Source organism: Cynocephalus volans, chromosome 6 (assembly GCF_027409185.1).
Source record: "Cynocephalus volans isolate mCynVol1 chromosome 6, mCynVol1.pri, whole genome shotgun sequence".
NCBI lineage: Eukaryota > Metazoa > Chordata > Mammalia > Dermoptera > Cynocephalidae > Cynocephalus > Cynocephalus volans.
In genome coordinates this window covers 91,645,348-91,666,995 of record NC_084465.1, presented here as the reverse complement: position 1 = coordinate 91,666,995, position 21,648 = coordinate 91,645,348, and the positions used below count along the sequence as shown (strand labels likewise).

The window sequence follows — 21,648 nt, the reverse complement described above, 5'->3', positions numbered from 1 at the left end:
GTTCTATTTTGTTAAAATAGCACTTAGAAGAAGTGCATGTATGTTTGAAAAGAATGTAGTTGTTGGATATAGTATTCTATATTTGTCAATTATGTCAAGTTTGTTAGTCATATTTTTCAATTTCTTTGCTGACCTTTATTTTCCTAAAATTTCCAACAATGATTTTTGGGTGTATTTCTCCTTTGAGTTCTGCCAATGTTTGCTTTATATAGTTTGAAGATACATCAAGTGCCTACAAATTTAGGATTGGAATAACTTCTTTTTATCACTAACAAATGCCTCTCTTTATCTCTCATAATAATTCTTGCTTTAATATCTACTTTGTTTGATATTAATATGGCTAGTTAATTTTCTTTTAGTTAATTTTTGCATGGCATATGTATTTCTAACATTTTACTTTCAACACTTCTGAGTCTATATAAAGTGTCATAAATTTTAAACTTTATAACATGTCTTAAAATTTAAAACTACTACAGCTTGTTATCTTTACCCAGTTTGGCAATCTTTGTCTTTTAATGGAATGTTCAAACCACTTATATTTAATATAATTATGGATACAGTTTCTTTTAAGTCTACCTTCTTGCAATTACTTTTCCATTTATCCAGTCTATTCTTTGTTCCTGTATTATTTTTCACCTCCTTTCAGACCAATCTATTGGTTTTTTTAAATTATTTTTTCTCCTTTGTTAGCATTTAAGTTGTAGCTTCTTTTATTATTATCTTAATAATAAGATTACAGAATACATCCTTAATTTATTTGTCTTCTTTATATTAATAATTTACCCCTTCCTAAATAGCTTCCTAAATGGTGTTGGGGAAACACTGAGTGTTTTATTACCTTGACTGTACAGAGAATCACTCAGCCTTACCTCTAGGAGATTCTAATATTTCAGGTCTGGAACATGGCCCAGGCCACTGTGTTTTCGAAAGCCATCCTTGGTGATTCAGGACTAGGAAGCACTGAATCAGTCTCAGACAGAGTCTGCCCTCATTGAAAACAGTCTAAACTTCTAGTCTGTATTAAAACCCAATTTTAAAATACCTTCTTAATAGGACATAACCTTTTAACAGAGATATTGTGTGATCCCACCACTCCACATGCGTACCTTCACTAAGCATGACTTCTGCTTCTAGTATTTATGGTTACAGTACAAACTTAAGAAGGAGAAAGAGCCAGCTCAAGAGCTGAGATCATAAGGAGCTGACATGCGGGTGGGGGTGGGGGGGTGAGGGTTGAGGGGATGGGTGAGGGGGAATGTCAGGATCCCAAATAAAACTAAAATCACTGAGGGTCCTTTACAGCTTTGTAATTAATTCCAATCCATTGTTTCCTTTGAACTGCCTTTGTCTTTAATGTAAGAGGAAGAGGGTTAAGATTACAGGCTAAGCCTAGTTTTATTAATATCTGAACTCATCAGTCAATGTTATGTTTTAAACAAAAACTAGTGTCTTCTGATTGCAATGCTAGCTCATCAGGATGATAAGCCATCCAGGATATCCTGATTAAAATGCTTTACTGCCCGTTCCTTCAAATCCAGGAAGAGACACACACCTTCTTGCACAGAAGCATTAGTTCACATTCAGGTTATACTACTGCCTTCCAGCCTGCTGCTCAACGGCTGATGCTGAAATGGCAAATTATCAGATATGTATCTTTTATTCAGATATCCTTAGGAGCATGCACACACTCTAGAGGAAATCACTCTCATTTGCTCCAAGCTACTAAAGGAAGAACCAGAATTAAAAACAGTAAAGCCAAAGGACTTTAGAACTTTAAAGACGCCCTGTAACCCATATCCTAATTAAATATTTATATTCAAATGAAAAGCATTGTTAGAACTCTTTCATCTTCAAGATCAATTTTCTATTTTAATTAAAAATACCTGGCACATCAAAACTTTCAAGACATTTCAGCTAACAAAGGTGCAAAGTGTTTGTATTTCCACAATGGCCCTCCCAGTCTATAAATGTTAACACTGGTCATTATGTAAGGTTTCTTTTTCATTCACATTGAAAGATTGATAAAGGGCCCTTGAGTAGTCTCCAGACAGACGGGCTACCGAAGTTATAAGGAATGTTCCGCATGCATACAGTTAGTTAAAAACATGCTGTGTCTTACATAATTACTGTGTTGAAGAAAAAGCAGTGGTAGAGCAATAGGTCAGATAACTACTGTGGTTTACTCTCTGCAAGGCACAGCCTGAGATAATATAAAAATAATTATACGCACAAACCAGATTTTCCAAACTGCTTATTTAGTTTTCTAGGTCAGTATAGCTGCTCAAATCCCTCTGAAAGTTAAGTTTTCCAGCTGACCACAAGTGGTTAGTTTGCTTACATTATCTCTGTAAAATGCTGCATGTATTTAGACATTTAAGGGACTGTGATATTTATTCCTCACTCTCTGTAGGTTTTTCCTCCTAATAAGTATGGTTAGTAGGTTGAGGAGAAAGAGCAGATCAAACGCCATGCTACCATGACAGTTTAACACTATCTTTACTACCATGTCATTAAAACTTCAGGCACATACAAATAAGTTCCAAACTACTTAAGACTCAATCCACCCAGTCTGTACCCAAAAAATTGCAATGGTATTATTCTGTCTTTATAGAAGAAAAATGTATACGTCAATCAGTTCTTGTGATTTCCAGTCTACGGCAGTGGCCTCAAATTTAAAGCATCCATATCTTAAAAACTACAGACTTGAACCAGCTTCCTGAAATGCTGTTAGGGGATAGAGAGGAGAGACCCAGGTGTGCTGTGAGCACAGAGAAGAGAAGGGGCCCAAACCTCAGCAAAGTGGTGAGCCAAAAAGTGACAAAGAAAGTAATGTGATTTAATAACAGATCTTATTTGAAGAGTTCCACAAAGAAACAATAGACAGTTTTAGGAAATATGGTCAGTGGGTTTCAAAATGGGCACATTTGCCCCATTAAGAAGATAAATGTTTTTGGTAGGCTTCCAACCTTGTCAATTATCTCAGTCCTAGTGCAGTCTTCAATCCTAGTGGGACTGCCACCTACCCGAGTGTCCTCTACCAATTTCCCCAATCCTAATTGTCTTTTCCTTTCTCTCAGATATATGCAGAGTCTCTGTGTCTCTGGAAATTAATCACTACTTGAGAGATTAATTGGAATTTTAAGGCTATTAATTGCAATTTCCTCTTCCTCTTGCTTTTTTAATTTTGAGGGAAATCTACAAGGACTTTTTCAGCAGCTAAAATGTATATTTAAAAAAAAGACATTTCAACCCCCCAAAATAGCTGCTTCTCTGACATTTTGACTCTATGGCTTGTCAGTCATTACACTTGGAGAATTACTTAGGCTTAGTTACAAATTCTACCTGGGGATTTTTAAAAAATTGGTTTACATACTAAGATTAATTATATGTGACTATTAAACTGTTAAAGGATATAATTTCCACTCTTTGAAATAATCTTATATATTCAGAATCAGTCATTTAAGAAAGAAGAGTAAATAATTTAAAACCAGAGGAACAGATAGTAGCTAAAACTATGTACCATAGGTTATGGTCTTTTAAAAGTTTACTTTCCCATGAGAATTGAATATGCCTTACCACACAAAGACGCACACACACACACACACACACACACACACACACACACACACACACACACACACACACACTCTCTCTCTCTCTCTCTCTCTCTCTCTTTCCACCAGAGCATATCCTTGCCCTGAAACAACATAGCAACAGGTATTTTTAATTTCTGTTTAACCAGAAGTAAATGTCTCCTGACATAGTATAAACAAAAAATTGTAAAACAGATAGAAGAAAAGACCTTGAGAAACAGACTTAGTCTAACACTTATGTGTTGGTTTTAAAATGCTTTCCTCGTGGTAAGGAGTTACAACTACAGGTCTGGCTCCAGGCTAAACGAGACCCTTAATCGGGACATCCAGAAGGCCTCGGAAGACTGACATTTACAGACGCAGAGAGAATGAGAAACAGGGAGTGCCTCGAATGTCTAGAACTACATGGGCCGGGAAGAGTAGGCAGTGAATGTGGTGGACAGCTTCCCCTTTCAGGCTAGGGGCTCTACCTGTGACACTCTTTGTAAGGATCCCCCTATAGAACTTCTGCTGGCATCTATGAGAGGGTACAAAAAAAAACTCGGAAGGGGCAGCAACTTAAGGGAAGAGACGGAACTACAAATATCTAAGACTGATAATTATTTCACACGTTCTACAAAGTTTCACAAAGTCCACATTCACTCCCAGACTTTGGACAGAATTCCTTTACAGTGAGGTTCATGTCTCCACTCATTGTCATTCATTCAAAATAAAACCTTTTCTTTAGGAAGTTATGAAGCGGCAGTCCCTCTGCTAGTAGCTGGTGACCTGAGCGTCCCAGTCTTCATGGAGTGACAGTCCACTGAGGATAGGTTATTAATAAAGAGTTACGAGTGGGCTGCTTCATATCTCTTTAGGTCCCCAGAGCTAAACATGGTAGCTGGCATCAACTGTGCACACAATTTTTATGGAAAAGAGAAGGGAAAAAGGAAGAAGAAAGAATAAGAAGAGTAAGGCTCAGGGTACTACCACCTCCCTGACAATTTTCATAGATGAAATGTTTGGGTAATTAATTAAGTAAATAAATAAATAGTAATTAAGTAAATAATAGTGGATTAGTATATACCATATACCCAAACATAGAAATATTTACCCATCTCTGGCCAATAAACTGTTGGTGGAGATTAGGGCAGATATCCCAGAAAGAGAAGCACTACACTACTGATTGAGGATATTAAATTAATGGAATAGAAGGGACAAAAGAATTCTGTAAGAACTGGATTAACTTGAAGACCCCTGTCAAAGAGTCAATACTGATCCAGAAAGGCTTTCCATCTTGGTCGAGATGAGGCTTCTTAGAAAAATCAGATTTTAATGAGATTGCAACAAAAGAAGTGATGGTCCTGAGGGTTTGGGAGGGTTACTTTAATACCCACATAGGGAAAGAAGTAAAAAATTAACAAACATGTGAGGGCTGCTGTGTGCCAGGAACCATGCTAAGTTACTGGGTGGCGAAGATGAATAAATCCAGGGCCTTAGTTAAGACATTTACCATTGATTAGTCAAGAACCACAGAGAAGGAAGCCATATGTGAGTTCAAACAGAAGTATAAAAGAGGAACAGAATTGAATTGACTCATATTTGGAAATGAGGAAATATTTCTTCAGTGGGGGATCTGGCAGCATCCAGAAACACCATCTTCGGAACCAGGAGAGAGAACGCATGACCACAGCTTCATTCCATTAAGATCATTTGTGTTTTCCTCTTCAGACGAATGAAGGAAGACACTCTGATCAGACCGAAAAGGGGAATTATTGCTTGTGTGAGTGTGTGCACACAAGATTACAGTAATGCAGTATTTTTTTTTTTTAAGTCTCTCTCTTTTAGAGATAGCAACTGAAATATTTACAGATGAAGGGATGCCAGGCCTGGGCTTTGCTTCAGAATAATCTAGGGGTGGAGGTGGAGTGTAGATGAAACGAGGCCGTCACATGACCATTGTTGCAGCCGAGTGATGAGAGGTTCATCACACTTTTCTCTTTAAATGTATTTGGAATGTTCCATATAAGAAGTTATTTAAAATAGAATTGGCAATAAAAGCCTGCTGAACATGTAAAAAAAGATGAAACTTTTAAATGATCATGCAATAAAATAGTGCTATTCAGTGTAGCAAGTTAAAGAAATTAACAAAAACTATTAATATGAATGTGAGGCCTCCATAGGGTACCATGTATACCATAACCGTGCCTTGAGTGAGAAAACTGAATCTATTACAACTTTGGGGTTCTAGGGCAATTTATAATCTGTTTTCCAAACTGCCAGTTGCCACCCTATAGTGAATCTTGAAATCAGTGTGTGGGCCCTGACCAATTTTTAGGTGAACGAATATGCATACAATAGAAAAGAGAACCTCAGAGCACATCACACATGACAGAGTAAGCACTGTCTTTGGGGCTTATGTTTCTGCGTGTGTGCGTGTGTGCACATGCACACAGGGTCTGTGTTGAGTCTACTCTCAATACAATAGCCAGAGTGGGTTTGTTAAAACCTAAGTCAGATCATATCACTCTCTTCTAGAAAACCCTCCAGGGACAACCCATCTCACTCAGTGTAAAAGCCAGAATCCTTACAATGGCCTACAAGGCCCACCATGGTCTGCCTGCCCTTTTTCTATTGACCCCTTTCTCACTCCAGACCTATTGTCCTTGTGTCTGTTCCTGGAATATACCAGGCATGTCTCCACATCGGGGCTCTGCAACTGTTGTTCTCTCTGTCTGGAATGCTCTTTCCCCAGAAATCTTCATAACAGGCTCCCTCACTAGTGAATGTCACCTTCTCAGTAAAGCCTTTCCTGACCATACCATCTAAAATTCAAACCCCCTATCCCTAGCATTTGCTATCACCCTTCCCACCTTATTTTCTCCATAGAACTTATCACCTTATAATATACTATAAGAATTATAAATATTACATATAAGAGACAGTTATATTTATATATAAATTATACATAGTTTCTTTTGTTTACTGTCTCTCTGTGTTTAGAAACTCCATGAGATACAGAATTTTTGCCTGTTTCGTTCACTGCAGTAGTACCTCTAAAACCAAGAACACAGTAAATAAAAATATCCATTGAATGATTTATGGGTTTGTGCATGGTGTGTGTGTGTTTGAGTGAGTGAGTGTGTGCTGAGCTGTGATATAAAATATATTTCTTAGTGTGGGTCACATTCCAAAAGGCTTGCCTAATACTTCCCTGGAGCTCACTTGGAGTATCTTGGGCTTACTCAGAGTGAGGTCTGAAATGCGAGTGTAGCACCAGCACCCACAGTCCTTGTCTTCCAGACTGGGTGCTTGCAACAGATGATGTCAATGGTGATTGCTATTTGAAGTATGTGTGTATGTAGGTGGGGAGAGGGTTGTTCCCTTGGGGGACCACCAAGGCACCATAAACTGGCAAGAAGAAATAGGCAGAGTGACAAAATCATAAAATTTTCAAGACACTCAGAGATAATCTGGTCCAATTTAATAATTCTACAGATGAACATCAAAGTTACAAAATTATAATGTAATTTGCTCCAGGCCACACAACAAGTAAATGCTGAGACAGAGCTAGCACAGACTCAGGTCACATGACTCCTTGTCCAGTGATCCTTACACACCCTGGCTTGCCATGAAAATGAAAAATAGGAACCTGCTCTCCAAAAGCCTTTTGCTTCTCTTTTCTTTAGAAATAACCTGCTCTTTCTCCAATTAGGTATCAGTCATGTATTCCACTTGAGCCCTGACAATTTGCAGGGATCTCTGTTTTAAAAACAAACAGCTGCTAATGATCCCTATTTCTCATAAATCAAAGCCTTAAAAATTTCTTGCCATAGCAACCGGGAGTGGTTGAATCATCTACTATTGTTCCCTGACTTTCTAATAATACAATTCCAACTTACATCAGGCCTAGGAATGTTCAGTCTGTCAAAAATCAAACCCTTTGACCCTCTCTGTCCTATTTTTAATTAGAACTAAAGAATCTATCCATTTTTGAATTAATAGATCTATATTTTCCCATAACCATAAAACAAAATGCTTCAAAGCATAAAGCACTAACAAGTGAAAACATCAAATAGGAAAATCTGTCAGTCACCTTAATTTGGTAGAGAAGCAGAACATTTTTTCAGGGGGGATATTATTACAAAGTGAATAGTTGCACTGATTGCTTGGTGCTCAGACTATAAAAAGCCCTTTGACCGGGAGAGGCCATGTCCTAGAACTCTCAGTGTCTGTGTGGTGGCCCGAGTGATTCCAAGGGCTGAGGACGTTCATGACCTGGCTGTGGCAGGCACTCTTGGCTCCCCCTTCCTCCTTCCTAACAAAACCCTTTCCAGTTCACGTGTCATCACCCCTTTGGGAGAGACTAGCCTGTCCCCAACCAGGAAGGGGGTCATGACTGGGCTAAGTGCATCATGGGAATCCCATTCCATTGCCAGTGATTGGTTCATGCCTAAGCATGTGACTATATTGTGGCCAATGAGGCAAGGGGAAGTTTGCTTGGAGGGGGGGCGCTTCTGAAAAAGGTTTTCTTATTCTCCACAGAGCCAGGAGGAAGAGATTTCTCCTTTTCTGTTTCTAGATACAGTGAGGGTCTGCTGTTGTCATCTTGACGCCACAAGGAGAGTGAGGCTGAGGACAAACCCCACCAACCAAAACAGCAGTGCTGAGAGAACTGCAGAGAAGCAGACGGAACCAGACGCCACAGTGCACAGACCCGCACTTCCTCAGCACTTCTTTTTAGGGTTTTCTGTATTTGCAGCTTTAGCATTCAAGCCCATACAATCATTGCATCCCGGAATGCGCTGGTCAGGAAGTGAGGAGGAGTGAGTGTGTTACACATGTTGGTGTTAGCATGAGAAAACTTTGCATGAACAGCAGGTCCCAGGAACAGTGAGTTTTTTGTTAAAGACAGCTTAGCCTGTGACATTAGAAAATAGGAGGAACAAGGTATAAAATCCACACCTGGAGTGAGATGTCAGGAGAGCTGCAGAGTCGAGCACAAGGCACAATACCATCTCCGTGTGTGCTGTTGTCATAGGGGACCCAGGGCAGCCAGATTTTACTCCAAGGAGGACACAGAACCACAAATCCACTGTAGCCCATTCTCACTTCCTCCTCCAGATGCCAGGAGAACACTCTGAATGAGAGCTTAAGGGAAGAACTAAGGAAAAAGTTTCGGTACTTGCTTTACCTTCACACTCCCACGAATGGGCATGTATTTGTATTTTGTGAGGGTGCCTATCTCAGTTGTCCCATGGGGAAAAAGAGGGAGGACAGGCCATAACAGCTTGAAGGGCAGCAAGTCATCCCATAAACTCAGGTCACTGGAAATTGAACCTGCCCAAGAAAGTGGCCACCCAGGACTGTGACTCGAAGACACCAATCTTTATCTCCACTAGCTCCATGCCAGAACCAGATCTTTCTGCAACCAACAGAAAGTGTATCTTGCTACAGGAGTCTCTAAATCTGGGAGGAGAGGAGGACTTCTGCAACAACCTGACACTCAAAACCAGCAGGCGTTTTAAAAATGCTTATGGATTGGGTTCATTATAGAACAATATGTGGTTCTAGAAAATTTTCTATGTATAATAATACGTATTTTAGATCTGATCTGATCAAATACATTTTTCTTTGCTTAAGGGTAAAAGTAAACTCTATCAGAACATCTGAGACAGCTATACCTGTGTAATATTTTAGTCTTTCTAACAAAGTATTTATAGTACGATACTGTGACCTGACATGATCAAAGGCTGTCAGCTCTTTGACTAGAAACAACAAAAGAGCCAGCAGACGATATCCTCGGAAACGTCTGCACCAGCATCCATCTAGTGGGGGCTTATGAAGACAGTGAAACATATCACAGCATTAGTAACACTCAGGAGCACCAGGTACACAGTGAGGAAACTTGGTTCCTGGATGACTCATATTCTACTTTGAGGGCATAAGAGTTGTGCCCAGGGTTTGAAAAGCTGGATAAAAATCTAATGAACTAGTCATGAGAAATGTACTGATTGCTTTGTCCAGCCTCAGCAGAGGAGACCTGCTGCTCTCCCTCATTCTTCAGTCGGAGGGGTGTCATGGTCTTTAGGGGACATTGGGGAAGGGAGCATTTGTCTAGTGGAGGCTGAGCGGACTTTGCGAACCAGCTGCAAAGAACAACTCTCTCTGGAACCATCTGAGGAGGTCAGGAGCTGGCAGCAGAAAAAGATGAATGTAGAAATAAAAATGGGAAGGAAAGGAGCACCCCCATGTGCTGACCAAGTTATCAGTGACTATGGACTGTAATGTCTCCTGTCTGATCACAAGTATGCTGTTCAGGAAGGGCTTGACCTATGTGTTTTCCTGTCTGCCACCTTATGACTGTTTGCCTTCTCATTCTTATTGTATCAATTTTTTTTTTTTTTTGCCTTTTTAAAGTAATGGCTTTACTGACACATAATACACATACCCTACAATCCACCTGTTTAAAAGTAAACAATTGACGACTTTTCATATATTCACAGATACGTGCAACCATCACTATGATCAAATTCAGAACAATTTCATTACCCCAAAAAGAAACCCATACCCATTAGCAATCACTCCCCAATCACTCCAACTCTACCAGCCCCAGGAAAGAACCATTCTACTCCCTGTCTCTATAATCTGCCTATCCTTATGTTTCACACAAGTGGAATCGTGCATTTGCAATCTTTCGTAACTGGCTTCTTTCGCTTAGCATAATGTTTTCCAGCTTCATCCTCATTTGTAGCATGTATACTTTCTCACTTTTTAAAAATGGCTCTAGCTCTTCATTTTGAACTCGAGTTTTAGTACTTATGTTTCTTGAGTGTTCACTATTTACTCCTGAAGTGTGTTTGTGAACCGCAAATCAAGTTAAGAAAGAGTCCTGGTTCAGAAAAGTCCGTGTGATTTTTTTGGAGTCTCCTATTGCAGCTAAGTACAAATAATCCTTGATTATTTGTTTAATTATGAGTTTTTATAAAAAATTAATTTTCTGAACACCATTGAAGGCATGAGGCTAATGTGAACCAGTAATGGGGTCCTTACAGAACTGATTTATATAGAAGAGATAAAGGAGGGGCTCCAGCAGCACTCCTATGATAGAATACTTGGGAAATAGACATATTCATTCACTCAGCAACTAGTTATTGAGCGCCTACTGTATGTCAGATGCTGTGCCAGGCACTGGGGATTCAGCAGTGAACAAAACAGACAAAAATAGCTGCCCTTGTAGAACATGTATTTTAGTAATACGTGATAAAATTATTTTAAAAAGAAAAGCAAGGGAATAAGCAGAAGTTTCAGGGTAGTGGTCACCTTTGGAGAGAGGGAATTAAAGAAGATGGAGAAGGAAAGGGAGAAGAGTACAGAGGAAGATACAAGAAAAGGTAACATTCCTAAGTTGGGTGGTAGTTTTCCTGATGATTATGTTGCTATGTGTGGCAACTTACATGTCTAGTACAGAGAGTCTTTTGCATATATGGAATATTACATAAAATTTAATTTAAAAAAGAGCCAGTCCTCTGGATGTGAAAGTATAAATAGTGGTGTCCCTTAGGGTTGTCTAAACTAATTTAAAATGTTGTTGGGAATGTGGGATGCACACTGGAGTCTTATACAGAAATACAGAAATTCTAAACTGGCACTATTACACTTCAAGAGTTTGAAAGGCTGTTGGAGAAGAACAAGGTAATATATCTAGGGGAAATCTGTCCAATTATCTTAGATGATCATGAGCTCTGAGTGATCACTTATCACCTGGGAAAGGAACCCATGGAACATTTTATTAGAAGGAGCATTTTGTGAGACCAAACATTTTTGTTTTGTTCACAAATTTTCCATTTTCAACTTTCTTTCACAGACATTCACACATTCAATTCTAACAACTATTATTATTAGCCCATTTTATGGATGAGAAAAATGGAAACTCAGAGATGTCCAAGTTAACACAACAGTTGGTACTGATGTTTGTACCAGATGCCTGACTTCCCAGTGCCTGCCACACAATGCCACCCTGGAAGCCCATGGGTAAATTAACCCACGTTTATTTACAAAACCCAAGAATGGATGCTAGAAACAAGTTTTAGAGAGTTCAACTTGAAACAATAGAAAGAAATACCAATCCACTCTAAGGGTGGAAAAGCGATGAAACTCATTACTATACGAAGGGGTACAAGCTGAAACTGCAGATGGCTTCAGACATGTTCATATGAACTCCTGCACGACAGATTCACACTCGGCTATTTATGAAAAGTAAGATGTCTGCAGGCACTCTCTTTCCAGAAAGGCTGCTGTGCATTTTTATAAAATATCCCTAGTGCTATTACTATGGTTAGAATACAGAACCAAATAAGTAGTGTGGCAATTATTATGTGCTTAACACAAATGACACTGGCTACCTCATAATCATGTCTTACATGTGTAATTGCCCAGGATTTGCTGTGGTTCTGTTCCTAATCTTAATCTGATATTAATCATTTCAGAAGAGTTTACAAAGCCCCTGTCAATTGCTTTTTCCTCCAGGAAAGAATTCATATTCAGAAAAAAAGGCATGTGGGGTTAGTTTGGCTGCTTAAAACAAGTATAGGGCTCCCTTGGGGCCAAAGTTCAACCCTAGGGCATATTAACATCATGTAAAAGAAAATCTCCTGTGCCCTGATAACTGAGAGTACCTTCAACCTTGGACATTGATGGCCAGAGAGGTAGCAGAGAGAATGCCTGGCTTGAACCAACTGGTCCCCTAACCAGAAACTACCAATTCAAAGGGCACAGACTGAAGGAGACAGAATATAAAAGTATTCCTTTATATAAAAATAAAGGAATTTTATTTTTGCATATAAAAGTTAGCAAAATAGTATTATTTACCTAATAAACATGGTTTAATGGTCACACTGTCTGCAGAGACAAACACTGTAAAACAAAGTGGCTAATTTTTCTATAATAAAGTGAATTTGAATAAGCAACTTAAATCAATATTAGGCAGCCAGATTATGTGTATTAATATCTACACATCATTAGCATAATCCCAAGAGAATTCTTTCCTTAGTAAAAGTAATGCTATGCTTGACTTTTCATTTCCCTTGATATTAATTTATATGATATAAATTTGGCTGGAAATAACTTTTGTTTGAAACCTAATCCTACTCTGCTGTGTATACATATATACATGTAAACACACACATACAGATATATACATACATATTCATATTCATACATAGTCAGGGCAGGATGCCTCAGTACAAAGGCTATTAGACATGAGTTTTCTACACAGGTAGAAAAAAAAACATGCCCCTTGTCTCCTCAGCTTCTCTTTCCAACTTCAGAGCATTGCAGGCTTTCTTTGAAAGGAGGGGTGAACATAAATCTAACAAGTAAATATGTAAAGTCTGGAATTATAGTGAAACAAAAACAAAACAAAACAAAACAAAGCCTGTCTAAACAAGAATTTTATGAAAGTCCCAACCTGTCCCTCTCTATAGCACTTTATTTCAAAATCACCATACAGATTCAGAAAAATTAAGGACATCTCACACTCTCTGGGAATAAAACAAAACAGGAACCTGGGAATTGGGGCTGAACTCCCTTGGTGGACGGAGGGTAAGTTTTTGGCTTGTAAAGTGGACAGGGCTGCAACCGTGGGAGCCACTGAGCAGCGAATCAGCAGGTTTTTTTACGGCTGATTTGGTGATAAAGGCTAGAGCATTCTCACTGAAGTCATCCAAACCAGTGCCGTCCAATACAAATATAACATGAACCACATATATAATTTTAAATATTCTAGCAGCTACATTAAACATTTTTTAAGCAAACAGTTGAAATTAATTTTTAAAAAGTTTTTTTTAACCTAGTGGATTGAAAATATATCATTTCAACACATACTCAATATTTTAAAAAGTTATTAATGAGATATTTTACTTTTGGGGGAGTTTGTGCTAAGTCTTGGGACTCTGGTGTGTATTTTACACTTGCAGCACCTCTCAACTTAAACTAGCCACATTGCAAGGACTCAGTCGCCACTTGTGGCTGCTCTATTAGGCAGCACAGAAACAGGTCTTGAGAACCAGGCCCCTCCAGGTCAGTGTTGCAGCTCCTACACCCTGATAGATGCTGCAGGAGATTCCTTGCTCTCTATTTCCTTGCGGTCCCATCATGGTCTCTTGTGTTTATTCCTTGGAAGCAAAGTCATTTAAGAAAAAGCACTTTACATTGCTAGAGTAGGATTATGTGAAATAATAAACAAGTGCTAGGTTTTGTTTCTTTGAAGAGGACAATGCTCAGTCAGTATCAAGGGTACAGAGGGCAATGATGGGGCACACTGAAATTCAGAAACTAGGCCTCTGGTGAGAAAAGAATTGCATAAGGTTATCACCCAAGTGATTCTGTGATTCATATTCAGATTCCCTAACTCTATGTTCTAGCTATGTCAATAAAGAGCAAGCCATGCATGCCACCGTCTTCTGATCATTATAGTTTCTGAGTCCAGTGGCTTCAGCATCCATCTCTTTTTGGACAGTTGCTTGACACTTTATAGATACCTTCTTCCACCTTTCTACTTCTGCAGCACTTGAAGATGGCAACAGAAGTTCAAGGAGAACTTCTTCCTTTTGTTTTTTAGGAACTGTCATTTCCTGCATCTTATTTGGGTGCATTTCACCCCAATTAAATTTGCTGAAAATTCTAAAGCTAACTTTATGTTCTAAAAACCAATGGATTTGCTTTGATCTATATGTGGGCTTTTTGTTGAAGCAAAATACTTCTAGCTGAACTGTTTGCTGATGGCCGGGCTCGTAGAAAATCTCTTTTAAATAACATGGCTTGGATATGCCACTAGCAATCTCAGTCCACACATTCACAATTTTTCTATTTTCTTTATGATGTTTTAGAAGAGAAACCATTGTAAGATCCAAACTTTTTATTAACATGAGTATTTTTTCCTCTATGAGGGTGAAATTATAACTCACTCTGGGTTTATTTCAAAAAGAAATTGAGTTGCCATTAGAAAAATGACAGACCATTTTTTTAAATAGCTTGAATCAAACCTCAGGACTAGAGGAGTTCACAAACTTTTTAATTACTCTCCCCAATGTCATCCACCCACTGTCATTCTACAGTGTCCCTCAAGGTTATAAAGAAATTACTTTTGTAAAATGTCAATTTGCAAAATTAGTGAAAGATAACCTAAACAGCCAAAGGAGCAAACTCAGAAATGGGAGAACATACGATCAAATCTTCTATCCTTAGCTTCTTAGTTTTACATTAGTTAGGTCCCTGTTTTAGAACCACTGATCCTATATACCAGTGCTATTTAATAGAACTTTCTGCAGAATGATAAAACTTTTCTATATCTGTGTAGTCCAATATAGTAGTTACTAACCACGTGTGCTACTGAGTGCTTGAGATGTGCCTAGTTCAACTGAGGAACTAGTTCTTTTGGTTGTTGTTGTTTTTAATTTAAATAGCCACATGTGACTAGTGGTTACCATATTGGATAGTACAGCTATGTATAGTTAGTGCAGACGTAGGTCACCTAAGTCTTTGTGCCTCTATAGGCACAGCAGCCTTGATATCTAAGCCTTGTTTAAAATACAAAGCACTTTATGACTTTTTAAAAAAGCATTAAATAATTAAATAGAACAGTCTCTATGAAGCCAGACAGAAAAAACATCTGCAAGAATTCTCTAAGGATGATGCTACTCTTTAGAATGAGCCAGAAAGGGAAATGGAGAGTTACTGTCATGGGAGCTTGGGTCCTAGATGACAATTGCAACTCTAGCTTCACCATCAACTAGCTGAGTGACATTTGACGGTTCCCGAGTTCCGTGATTTTCTTACTTATAAAATGTTAGAATCTGCTACAACCTCCAAGGTCCCTCCTAACTGTAAACCTACTCAGTATTTATTACAGGATGCCTGTGGGAGCTTAGACATTGGTTGATTTAAAATAATACTTTATGCTGCTGACGTTATATTGCCAGTGGGTTGAGGTTGGGTTACTTTGACAGACCAAACTGTTGAAGCAGGCAATGCTGTAGTTAGACCATACTGTACAGACTACATTCAAAGATTAGCCCCCACAAAGGTCACGATTAATGACATGTGAGAAGAAAAGCAGGTTATCTGCACAAGCAGCTGGTGGCTGGTTCTCCTTGGATGCACAGTTTTATGACCACTGGGCAATGCACTATTCCAGATCTTCAGCCTCAGCCCCCAGGGGACAGCCACAAAGGTCCTGTGGCAGAGCTGACTGCCTATGGGGCCAGCACATTCCTCTAGCCATGGAGACTTTACATAAACCTCTGTGTGTGTTAGCAACTTTGAGACACACCAGTGTGTCCTGTCACACCAACCAGCCTGTGCCAGAGACACAGACGCCCGTCCTGACCCTCTGAGCAGAATCCACGGGAGAGATACAATACCAGCTGCCTTTCTCATGAACCAAATGCAAGGAGAAGCAGGAAGGTGCCTGGAGGATTTGGGAACTATTAACAGTAAAGTAAACCAAAGACAAGTTGATGAAAACATCTCTAAATGGAAATCTTTCTAAAAAGAAAAAGAGAGAGAAAGAAGGAAGGAAGGAAAAAAAGCCATTTGATTTGAGAAGTAAATGACATATTTCAGAAGCCATGAAATACAAATACATTTATGAACGATAAATGATTGGTGGGCGAAGGGTGGATGCTATGAATCATATGTCTATCTATCACTAGGTCCGTTTCTCTTTCTCTGTATCTAACTATCTTGAGAGAAATCTTGATCTTCCAGCAGAAAACTCTTTTCCAAAACAATCTGATGTGACACAGCTCACGTTAGAGTTTTCCAAACATTTTCCAAATGTCCAGTTATTTTCACCATTGTGCAACAGTAGCGGACTCTGCCAAGCAGCAGACGGCCCTCAGTAGGGCAGGTACTCGGGCCTGGCCCCAGGTGGCAGCTCAGAGAACACACTGTCCAGTTAAACCCCACATAGACTGGCCTTGGAAAATACCTAGGGCTCACATCTCCCAAAAGTTGGACAAATGACAGGGTCATCCAATACACTATGTGGGGTTAGTGGGAGGAACTGGCATGTCAGCAAAATTACACAAATCAGTGGGTCTCTTTTAAACTCTAAACTATGCAGCATGTTTAAGAAGAGGCTCCTTACCTCTCAGGTTTTATATCACTTGGTTCATCTGAGTTACTACAAATGGACAGTGAAATCTACCAAGTTATGAGGTGTAGAAAGGTCACCAGAAAAACAAGGACCAATGCTCCTCATCTGAGTGAGACATTTCTCTCACAGGGTTAATTTTAGCTTTGCAATTATTTTTTAATCACAATTTTCATGCATGTGATTTAAAATAAAAAGGTAATCAAACCTTCCTGCCTATCTAGGTGATTGTGAAATTTAATTACCAGCAGTTATCATTAAAACAAAGGCAAAGAAATTTCTTTTACACATAATTGAATATTCTAGAAGAAAATTTCTGAAGAATCCAAAGGCCCAAAAGAAGATTCCTCAGTGTGAATGTCTGTTTCAGTAACGATATCCTGTTTTGTAGTATTGGATCGTGTAGTTTCTAATTACACATACATAACACCTGCCAGAATTACTATAGTTCATTTTGCCTTCTGCTTCTAGGAATATGGAAGACTCGTATATGTCACTGGTTATGACCACCCAATAATGAGTAAAAAAAAAATTCCAATTTATCATTTCTAGGATCAACACCAGTGTGACAGCAGAAAATAACATTAATTACCTGGCCCACATGTTATATAGAATCCAGAGAAATAAATACTTCAATCCATCTAGGAATGTTCTTTTCCGATCAAGGTTTTGATGACTGAACATAATTCTGACTTTTACTTTTTTCCATTTGTACTTTAATTCAAAAAGTCTATGTTGACTTCACTTTTATAATACAATGTTCTTATGTTTTCAAAATCTTAACAACTTCTTATCCTGGGGTCATTTTAATGTTTAATTTTTCTACCTTGTTCAGTTACTGGAAAGCATCTCACAGCTTCTTTATTTATTACTTTGCTTGGGTTAATTTTTTTTCTTGACTCTGTGAAATTATCCATTTGGCAATCACACTATTAATGTGCAAAAGTTCTTATTTCAATTATAAAAGCAAATGTAACTCATGATTATTAAAAAAAAAAAGCTGTTTTGCAAATCAACCATTGTTTATTTAAGAATACAGACAAGTATCACAGTCTGGATTAAAAGCTTAAGGATAGAGATCTCTTTTTTTCGATTTAAAATAATACAGGTAATCAAACCTTCTTGCCAATCTAGGTGATTATGAAATTTAATTACCAGCAGTTATCATTAAAACAAAGGCAAAGAAATTTCTTTTACACATAATTGAATATTCCAGAAGAAAGTTTCTACAGTGCTCTCAGAAAATGTATTTGAAAATTAATTTTAACCTGATTATTTCATTTGTTATGTATCAGTTGGTTACATAGAATAAAAGACACTTGGGTGATGTGGTTCAACAACAGCAAGTGAGAGCATAGTCTCAGGAAAATCAGATAACTTTGAGCTTAATACTGAGTAAATTATTTAATTTTTACTCTTCATGCAAACACAACCAAACCTAAATCACCACCGCTATTCCTCTGAGAGGTTTAACCCATGTTGAGTTCAACTTTCCAGATGATGCTGCAGAATCAGTTGTTTCTTTCTTAGTGCTCTATTGCCCAAATATGTCTTAAGGCTTCCAGAGCTATTCCCCCAAACCAACTGCCACCTGAACAGAAAGAAAGCCTTAGCAGCAGCAGTAAGTGATCTCTCACCTCTGTGCATGATGGTGCTTGTGGGCCTATAACTGTCCAGAGAAGAGAAACCACCCAGGAAAAGGATCAACAGCTCTAAGAAAGAAAGTCAGAATAAGGCCATGGACTTCCCCATCTCCAGGACTTTGCCTAAGTTCTTCCCTCTTCCTGAAATGCCTTTCCCTCTATCTGCTTTCTGGGAAAATCCTACTCGTCCTTCAAGGCCCAACTCATAACATCAACTCCACAGACCCCTCTAAACTGAGGCAATCACTCTCTCTTCCACAGAATTCATTTTATCAAACTAGAATATAGATTGCTATTCGCTTGTCTGTTTCTGGGGCTGGGTGGTGAGGGAAAGTGTCTTGATTCATCTTGGCATTCCAAACACTCGGGACTATGCCTGAAACGTGGAAGACACTCAAATGCTTGTTTAATGGAGCCCCAGCTTAAGATCAAATTTAACATGTGATAGAAGAAGCAGATTTAATGTGTGTTGGATTTACTTCTGCACTTACAGTCTGAGCCAGTGAGTGCCTACTTTTTCATTCCTTAAAGGAGTAAAATTTGTTCACACTAAGTGCTTATTATGTGCCAGGCCCTGTGCAAAATACTCTGCACACATTATCTCATTTAATCCCCGCAACACTCGTATGACGCAGGTGCCATCATTCGTGTTAGCTTCATTTACAGATGAGGAAATCGAGGCTTGGATAATGGTGGTCAATGGTGAACCCAAAATTCACAGACAACAATCCCAGAACTTCAGAGCTAGAAGGAATGCTGAAATTATCTTCCTCACTTAGCCTCCTTGAAGCTGAGGCTTGTAACTTACTATCTGGCACATAGTAGGCCCTCGACGTGGTGTTTAATAGATAGATGGAGTGCCCTAATTTCTCAGACTCTGGCCTTCGCCTGAGAGAACCCAGCTGCCACCACAAATAAGCTCTATTCTTTCCTGTCCAACACTTCTCACAGGTGTGAATTGCTTGTGTCACCTGAATTATTCATGATTCACACAATGGTAAGTGTGCTCAAAAAGAGAACTACAACTCCATAGTTTTCAAGACAAAGTGCCTGATTAATTGGTGAATACAGCTATATAAGCTCATAGGCCAGTTTGAATCATGCCAAATAATATATCCATACCCACTTTTTGAATTTCAGCTTTCAGGAAATTTTCCAGTTTCTGTTAGGATTAAAAATAATGGTAAATAATGCAGGGAAAAGAGCCATCAGAAGCATCTTCATCCTATCTGCAAAACCATTACCATCCTCTAAGGCTTATACTGTGCTGCTTCAAACCAACATATTCTTCCTAAAACTGAGTTAGGATTTTCAATCAAGTTTCTTAAGCTATATCAAAATCTGAAAATTCAGATGCCACAGCATCTATAATTTATGCCACCAGTAAATCATGTGATAATACTGCCTCCTTGTCCTTTCTCTATTTTTTCCCTTCACCACCTCTCCCCTACAAGTTCATTTTCTAGTGGGCACTTTCCTTAGAGGGGATAACCATATGCCAATAAGTAAGCCAACATCACTGTATTTAAATTCAATGTTAGTCAACCAAAATGAATTGAAAAACAGCAGCAGTGGTTTGAGGATGCTAAAAATAAGCTGTAGCATTTGCTGAGTTCTCAGAATTAAAACCACAGGCGGTCAACTTGTTGCTGCTCTTAATAAGATATGACTGTTCTGCCCTATTGGCGCTACTACCAGAAACTTGACCTATAAGAGTAAGCCTAACAACACTGTGTTTCTGATTAGTTGGCAGTGATCAAGAAAGGAAGTACCATTACCCTGGAACTGAACCTGCCAAAAAAGATAACGGGTGGCTCTCAAGTGATCACCTTGTGCCACATCACAATCGCATTTTAGTCAAATTCACCTTGCATTTATGATTCAATTACACATCTATAGATGTGGTTCCCTTTATGCCAGGCTTGCTGTCTAATGCCTCCAAAGAGGTGTTTCTTCCTCTGAGAAGAGCACAATAAGACTTAATACGATACTAATATATTGGGCATTTCCATTAAGACTTCAAGATCATCTTGACGCATGAGTACTGTATACTACATTAAATGTCTTTGCAGCTGTCCCTTTAGGGTTTGTCATTAAAGTTTTCAATGACCAAGAGGTAAAGGAATTCTACCTAATGCATCATTCTAATTAGAAACCTGTCATACTCGAAGTCAGTGGGGTCTGCTTCTATTGATTACTACTCCTTCAGATTCATTAGCAATATTTTCTGTTCAATTAGACTCACTGATCAACCATAGAAAAGCTGAAAGAAGCCCTCCTTTTACAGGAAAAAAAAATGTATGCCTTGAAAGTAAAATTACGAGAGTCTCTCTCTCACACACACACACACTCTCTCACTCACAAACGTGCCAAGAGTCAGAGGCTGGGCTCGACCTCGTTTCCTTTAACGTACTGCAATCAGGACCAGGAAGACACAGTCCCTTCACTGCTGCTATCTCAAACCCATGCCCCAAGCGAGTGTCTCCACGGAGCTAATTTCTGAAACAAACAAAGAAAATCAAGTCTGCGAGGAGCGAGCGTTTGCTCCCCTCTGCTTTAGATTTGGGTTTCCAGGGTAGCGGGCGCGGCACCGCAAACCGGTTGGGGCGCCGGGTTTCACCCCAACCTCTCCCGCCCTGCCAGCCCCGCTCTAGCTGCGCCAGAAAGTGCGAGCCTGCCCTGCTCCTCTCGCTCTCGCCTGCTGCGCCCCGAGTCCCAGAGCGCCCGCGACCGCACACTCAGGGCGCCACCTCTCTCCCACCTCTGCGCTGTCAGATGTCAGGCGCGGAGGTGGCACGGGCACCTAGGTGCTGTGCTGGCAATCCAAACAAGTGTCACACCGGACCCCTGCCCCCACTCCGAGAGCGCGGGCGGGACGGCCACAGGTAGCTCTATCCATCCCAGGGTGCGGGGCGAGGGCAGCGGGCGAGACCCCGCGCGGCAGCCGCGCCCGACGGGCTGAAACTCACCGGAGGACACCGAAGAGCCGGACAGGCTGGAGTTGCTGGACGCTGCCATCTCCGTGCACCCCGCGCGTCGCTGCTCGCTCAGCCCCGGTGCGGGCGCCGCCGCCGCTGACCTCGCCCGGCCGCTCGCAGCCTCCGCGGCCCCCAGCCCATGGCAAAGTCCTGGGGACGCGCAGAAAGCAGCAGCGTCCGGACTCTGCCTGCACTTCCTGCTCCACCAGATGACGCGCTGCTGCCGCCGCTATTTATTTGTGGTTTCCGTCCCTCTCCGCGCCTTTGCACGCTTTTCTCCGGGTGCCGGGGGGTAGGTG

At 39.9% G+C, this 21,648-nt stretch overlaps 1 protein-coding gene across 1 annotated transcript in view; it reads right to left on the bottom strand.

The window, feature by feature from the left end:
* Positions 1-21,419, bottom strand: part of CHN2 (chimerin 2) — a 291,887-nt gene extending 270,468 nt beyond the window's left edge. The window contains exon 1 of the mRNA XM_063099553.1: positions 21,341-21,419. Coding sequence (XP_062955623.1) covers positions 21,341-21,389 — 49 coding nt within the window. The 5' untranslated portion in view covers positions 21,390-21,419. The remainder of the gene's footprint in view (positions 1-21,340) is intronic.
* Between the last annotated feature and the right edge of the window lie 229 nt (positions 21,420-21,648).